Raw genomic sequence first — 6,466 nt, forward strand, 5'->3', positions numbered from 1 at the left:
GTCATCAGGAGTCCGCGAGCTCCTACTGTAGCCTCTCCTCGCTCAGATCGCCCACAACCCGCCCCCAGTGGTTTCCCTCAGTCCCGCCCGCCTCCCTCTAATCCCCGCCCCGCTCTCAACCACGCCCCAGCGGTTTTTTCCCACTCCAACCCTTCCCCTCCCCCAGGTCCGCCTTCCTCCTCTCAGCCCCGCGCCCCAGCCCCTCCCCAGTGGTTTCTCCCAGCTCCTCCCTGCTGGTCTCGCAGCTCTGGGCTTAAAACTCCTGCCTGGTGGCCTCGTCCCGCCCCTCCTCTTCCTCTTCCTCCCTCGGGTTCCTTTTCCTCCTTCCGGTTCTTGGTCCAGGATGCCGGTTTGGAGCTCCCTTGGCCTTGGCCTGGTTGGCTGGTGCGCGTCACGATCCGGTAAACTGAACAGCGTCTCCTGGCGGGCCGTGCGTGCGTGCGTGCGTGATGACGTCAATGCGTGGCTTCGTGATACGTGGATTCCTAATGACTTGACGGTCTATAGGCGTGGCTGAGTACGTGCCTCCTGCGTACGTGCGTGGTGTACGTACTTGCGTGTTACGTGCACACGTGCGTTCTTTGCGAAAAGGATTTTGGGAGCCGCTTGAAAGCGGAAGAGTTATGGACCGCTAGCACCTGTTACTGGCGCCCGGTTTCCCGGAGTTAGCGGCAGCTACCTTGCAGCCGTGACACGAGCCGGCTGCTCTCTCTTCTCACTGCGGTCACGTCTCCTCGCTGGCTCCAGTGGCCTCGCTGGGTCGTGAGGAGGCGGAGGACCGTTCTTCCCTGTGGCCAAAAGCCAGAGTCGACTCTGTACGCCCACGACTCTCAGGGTCCGGAGGCCGTGAGACTGGCCGCCGCTGAAAGGTACCAGGGCCCGTGGTGCCGGAGCCTGTGTGCTCAGCCCTCTTGCGGGCGGTGCCTGAGTGCTGGGGTTTCCCCTGGGTTTGGGGCAGGGAACCCGTGCGGGGCGCGCCCGAGGCACCCTTTCGTGTCCCCTGCTCTCGCCAGCGTCTGGGCCCCCCTCCTAAACGCGTGTACCTGCGACGAGCGTCTGCAAGTGCTGCTCCACGCACAGCGACCCCACCTCGGCCCGGACTTCCCTGCCTCCCGCTTGGCCCTTGTGCTGTAAACTCGCCTGGAACCGAGGCCGGGCAGTGCACAGCTCTGTGGTCTGTGGCCCCGTGCTCAGCATGACCTACCCAGAATTAAACAGTGGACAATGGGATTTAGGTCCCCCAAAGACTCGCCCGGTGACAATGGGAGGGGAAGTGGCATTTTTCTCCCCTCGGAGCGTGCTCAGCTGTAGGAATGTGACTCAACTTGCTGAAATGATTTTCTGCCCTGCGCGCTGGTGCACCCTGTGACCCAGACAGCTGCGGAGGGTCCCACTGCTGTGATTAGCAGAACCAAATCGTGAGTGAGGTGCACAGGTGTGTTACTCTTAGGACCGGCCCTCTCAGCTCATCTTGGTTTCCAATGCCTGCTGAGTAGAAGACCTTCCTAGGGCCATTAACCAGCTTTGCTGTCTTGCACTTAATGACCTTTCCTCTTTATCTTCCTTGTGCAGGTAAAGAAGCTAAGTGGAAGAGTGTTTTCTCCTCTGGCTGCAAAGCAGGTACTCTCTGCAGCACCAGGTAAGAGGGGACTCAACCTCTTCTTGCCTTTTCAGTTACATCAGTTCCCACTAGGGATTCCACACACACACACAGTTTGCATTTGTTCCGATTTTGTGGTGATGATGAGAAAAGGGTTGGCTAAGAAACTGGGCGGCAGAAAAGAGGCATTTACTGTAGCCATGTATCCCGATGGAAGTGGTCAGGCCTTGTGGGGGACATTCAGCCTCTGTCAGAAGTAATCTAGAACTTTGGGACCTGGTGATGTTTTGTCACCCATCAGGAGAATAATGAGGCTCAGGGGCCACAAGTGTGTGAGGAAATGGCGCCATGGATGGGTTGGTGGAGGGTACACAGGTGAGTCTTTGTGGAAAGTCATTTGCTGGCAGATATCAGCATCTTAGATGGGCATGCCAGGTGGCGAGGCATTCCCTTCAGCATGTCTTCACACAGCAAGTGTTAGAGGTAATGTCGTTTCTAGTGGCAAAAGTGGGGAGCAGCTTGTAACTGCATCAATGGAGGAATGGTCAGGCAAATTATGAGATGGCCAACAGTGGGATATCACACAGGCAGTGTAAAACAAGGTAGATGAAGATTGTCAGGTGGAAAGAATGGACTTGATGTGCTGTCAAATGGAAAACTCATGCCCTATCCTGTGGAGATGTGTTGGGACCAGCAGTTTGCCAAGATGGCTGAAGCAAAGGACCATAAAGGGGCTGGCTTAAACAACAGACAATCATTGTTCTGGAGGATGGAAGTCTGAAATCAAAGTGTTGGCCAGGTTTGTTTGTTCTGTGGGCTGTGAAAGACAATCTGGTCTGTCCCTATCTCTTAGCTGCAGGCGGCTAGCCAGCAATCTTTGGCACTCATTGGCTTGTAGAAGCATCTCCCTTATCTCTGCCTTCATCTTCTCATGGTGTTCTCCCTGTGTGCATGACTGTCTCTGAAATCCCCTTTTTCATAAGGACGCCAGCCACATTGGATGTGGGTCCACCCTAATGGCTTCAGTCTCACTTGATTGCCTCTGTAATGACTCTGTCTTTATATATAAGGCCACATTTTGAGGCTTAGGACTTCAACATACGCATTTTAAGAGGACACAATGCAACCCATCAGAACTGACAAAGGCCCTGAGGTAGAAACAAGCTTGGCATGTTCCCTCAGGGGATGGAAGGCCCCTGTGGCTCTAGGGTGGTGAATAAAGGGGAGAGGAGAGGACATGGCTGGGGTGGGAAGGCAGATCAGGAGGGACCTTGAGTGCCCTGAGAGGAAGTATGGATTCTGTTCTAGTTGGGGCAGGGAGCCCTTGAAAGCTTTCAGTAGAGGAGTGACATAATCTCATTGTCCCTGTACCAAGATCATTCTGATGGCAGTGTGGTCACAAGAGTTCAGAGGACAAGGGCTGAGGCGGGGGTAGGGGTGCTATCAGGAGACTTCTTCAGAAGGCAGGGGGTTTTAGGGGATTGGATTGGGATTGTGGCCATAGAGATTATGGAAAGGGATCAGATTCAGTGTCGGTTTTGGACACAGTGCCACGGGATGTGGGCCACAGAGAGGGAGGGCAGAGAGCAGCTAGGTCTGGGGCAGGAACACTGCGTAGCTGGTGATGCCACTCACAGTGGAAGGGAGGTAGACTTGGTGGTGGTGGTTGGGGTCCTGAGTATGTACAGGTCTGTCCACCTAAGGCTGAGTCTGAAGGGGCGTGGCCCTGCACCACGGGATTCAGAGCAGGCTATGAGTAATGTGGGGGTCCCGGAAGGAGTGTGCTCAGCCCTGCTGGGGCTGCCGAGCATGGAATAAAATGAAGACAGGACTGGCATGAGGCCGGCCATGGGTGCTTGTGGGGATAGGTCAGTCAGTGGAGTGGGTGGGGGTGGTGGGGAATAAAGGGAGAAAGGTGGGGGTGGGGGCAGAAGGTTCAGAGAGGAAGTAGAGACTGTGCATGTAGACAGCTTTTCTGAGGTCTCGGCTGTTCAGGGTTTAAGAGAAGGGAGGCAGAGCAGGAGGCGTGCGTGTGCTCAGAGTAGGGATGCTCAGCAAGCATAGATGGTGGCTGGTGGCACCCAGGGCCCGGAGTGAGCCAGAGGAGCAGGGTCCAGAGCACAGCAGGCAACCGGCTTGGCTGGGGCAGCTCACCCCAGAGGCGGGAGAAGAGCAGGAAATCTGGTGCTCAGAAGGCTGCACTGCAGATTGGGAAAGGAGTGACTACCAGACAGCTTTGGTCCTGTCAGGGCTTTGTCTCATGAGAGTGGGTGTATTTTCTTAAAATCATAGAATGTATTAGAGGTCGAGTTTATGTGCTGAAAGGAAGGACAGAGAGATAGTAACCAGAATGGAGGGGGGTGGCTCAAGGGTGGAGTTCAGGGCCATGGGGCGGAGCCACAGGCCTGATGATGATGACTACGGTGAGGGGTGAGGGGAGCCACTATTTGTGAGTGTTCTCTTAGGTGCCAAGGACTGGGCTGGGTGCTCTTCGTGCCTTGTCTCCCATCCTCACAGCCATGTGAAAACTGAGGCATCTCAAGAGTCTATGACTGGGCTGAGGTTCTGGCTTCAAGCCCAGGGCTCCTTCTGAGGCACAGGGCTGTCCTCCATGCAGGAGGAGGGGACCCTCTCCCAAGCCACACACGCAGGAGGCCCTCTGTCATAGCACTGACCACATGCTATCCTGCCTGTGCCTTTCTCTAGCTGTCTCCGCCCTACTCCAGACCGCCCCAAAGACTCTGTGGGATGAACCTGAGTCAGCCAAATCCCAGCCCCTTCCCTTGGACCTGCCGTGGCTCGGGACATCAGTGACAGACGGAAGCAGCGGACCATCAGGTTCAGTGGGATTTAGGCCACCTGAGAGACACAGGGGGAAAGTCAGGCCACTGCCCGTGAGCTTGGAGGGCTGGCATGTGACGGGCTTCTGTGCTTCCACAGGTATAGGAGGCCCGCGGCGCTTGCGAAGATGAAGTTTGGCTGCCTCTCCTTCCGGCAGCCTTATGCTGGCCTTGTCTTAAATGGAGTCAAGACTGTGGAGACGCGCTGGCGTCCCCTGCTGAGCAGCCAGCGGAACCGCACCATCGCCGTCCACATTGCTCACAGGGACTGGGATGACGATGCCTGGCAGGAGCTGCTGGTGGAAAGGCTGGGGATGACTCCTGCTCAGATTCAGGCTTTGCTCAGGAAAGGGGAAAAGTTTGGTCGAGGAGTGATAGCGGGTAAGTGACGATGTGCCAAATGTGCAGACAACGCCTAGAGTTGCCACCCAAGATCTTGCTTGGGAGTTTGGGGACTTTTGTTGTCGTCTGAACTGATTGGCATGTATACCACAGTTTCCTTTGGCAGTACACCTTCAAAGGGACGGCAAGGGCCCTGGGCTGGGGGTTGGCAGGCCTAGCTTCCGTGAGCTCTGGTAAATCATTTCTCCACTCTGGGCCTCAGTTCCTGTTTCTGATCTCAGTGAGAAACCAGGTCAGGTCCATGTGCATGTGGTGCTTGTGGTGTTTGGCTGTGTGTGTATGTGTGTGTGTGCATACATGTGTGAGTGCACATGTGTGGCAGAGACCATGAAAAGCAGCCCAGCCCACCGAATGGGTCAGGTGGCCTCTAGAGTTGGGCTGCTTGCCTGGCTTCACGAGCCTGCCCCAGCCCCACCACTCGCGGCACCCTGGGCAAGTCCCCTAACCTCTAGGTGACTGAGGCCTGACAACAGCATCTGTCCCTTGGTGACCTGCTCAGGCATCACCTGTAGCTTCCCAGGCAGTGGCTGGTGCCCTTCCAATCTGCAACTGCTGTCCTCAGAAGTCTGGCTTGGACCTGCCTCTTACTTGTGTGGCTTCATCGAGGACAAGGCCCTCTCCTCTGCCTTTCTGGAGCCCTCCCCTGCCTCTCCCAGCATTTCCTGAATCGGGTTTGGCTCGTTATCAAAGCAATGGAAGAAGGACTTGACTCCCTTCTTGTCATTTTGCTGATGCCACCTTACTCTCCGATTGTGACTTTGAGTAACCGTGTTGTCACATGGGCAGGCCTTGGGCTATGGAAGTGAAAGGCATTCATGTGTATCTCTCTTTGTGTACAGGACTCATTGACATTGGGGAAACTTTGCAATGCCCCGAAGACTTAACTCCCAATGAGGTTGTGGAACTAGAGAATCAAGCTGTACTGACCAACCTGAAGCAGAAGTACCTGACTGTGATTTCAAACCCCAGGTGGTTACTGGAGCCCATACCTAGGAAAGGAGGCAAAGATGTATTCCAGGTAGACATCCCAGAACACCTGATCCCTTCGGGGCATGAAGTGTGACAAGTGTGGGCTCCTAAGAGGAATGTTCCAGAGAAACCAGCTAAATCATGACACCTTTAATTCGCCATCATGACGCAGACCTATATACATTAGGTTAAATCTGAATTTCCACTGCTTTGGAGAGTCCCACCCACTAAGCACTGTGCATGTAAACAGGTTTCTTTATTCAGATGAAGGAAGTAGCGGGAGGGGCTTTCCTTGTGTGATGTCTCCTTAGACACAGGCAATGTCTCAAGTACTTTGACCATTGAGTAGAAGGAAAAGCTGCCAGTAAATGTCTCAGTATTGCTGCTAATTTTGGTCCTGCTAGTTTCTGGATTGTGTAAATAAATGTGTTGTAGATGACTGGTTAGTGTTTGAGGCTCCATTCTATTGAGACATCAGGTGGGAGAGGTTCCCCAGAGAAACTCCAACCAGCCTACACACTGGGAGGAATGTGCACTGGGGTGGAGCCACAGAAGTTCACTCCGCTTGCACTAGGGAGGAGCCTGGCCCCTCCTCTTCCTGGATGGAATCTTGGATTCAATCCGTGAGGCAGGAAGTGCACCAGCAGGGACCCTG

At 54.8% G+C, this 6,466-nt stretch overlaps 1 protein-coding gene across 5 annotated transcripts; it reads left to right on the forward strand.

Annotated features, from left to right (window-relative positions):
* The first annotated feature begins 130 nt into the window (after positions 1 to 130).
* On the forward strand, positions 131 to 6,250 carry LOC108539668 (protein CXorf40A). 5 transcript variants are annotated; one of them, XM_017888541.1, is made up of 5 exons: positions 131 to 401; positions 1,573 to 1,639; positions 4,307 to 4,438; positions 4,541 to 4,821; positions 5,682 to 6,250. In XM_017888541.1, exons 4-5 carry the CDS (start codon positions 4,569 to 4,571, stop codon positions 5,903 to 5,905), a joined length of 477 nt encoding a protein of 158 aa, XP_017744030.1. In that variant the 5' UTR covers positions 131 to 401; positions 1,573 to 1,639; positions 4,307 to 4,438; positions 4,541 to 4,568; the 3' UTR covers positions 5,906 to 6,250. The 5 variants fall into 5 exon arrangements, with proteins under 5 accessions (XP_017744030.1, XP_017744028.1, XP_017744031.1 ...); XM_017888539.1 differs by lacking the exon at positions 131 to 401 and adding an exon at positions 416 to 869; XM_017888542.1 differs by lacking the exon at positions 131 to 401 and adding an exon at positions 416 to 869 and having other exon boundaries at positions 4,327 to 4,438.
* The last annotated feature ends 216 nt before the right edge of the window (positions 6,251 to 6,466 follow it).

Source organism: Rhinopithecus bieti, unplaced genomic scaffold, assembly GCF_001698545.2.
Source record: "Rhinopithecus bieti isolate Rb0 unplaced genomic scaffold, ASM169854v2 scaffold_18501, whole genome shotgun sequence".
In the NCBI taxonomy this organism is placed as follows: domain Eukaryota; kingdom Metazoa; phylum Chordata; class Mammalia; order Primates; family Cercopithecidae; genus Rhinopithecus; species Rhinopithecus bieti.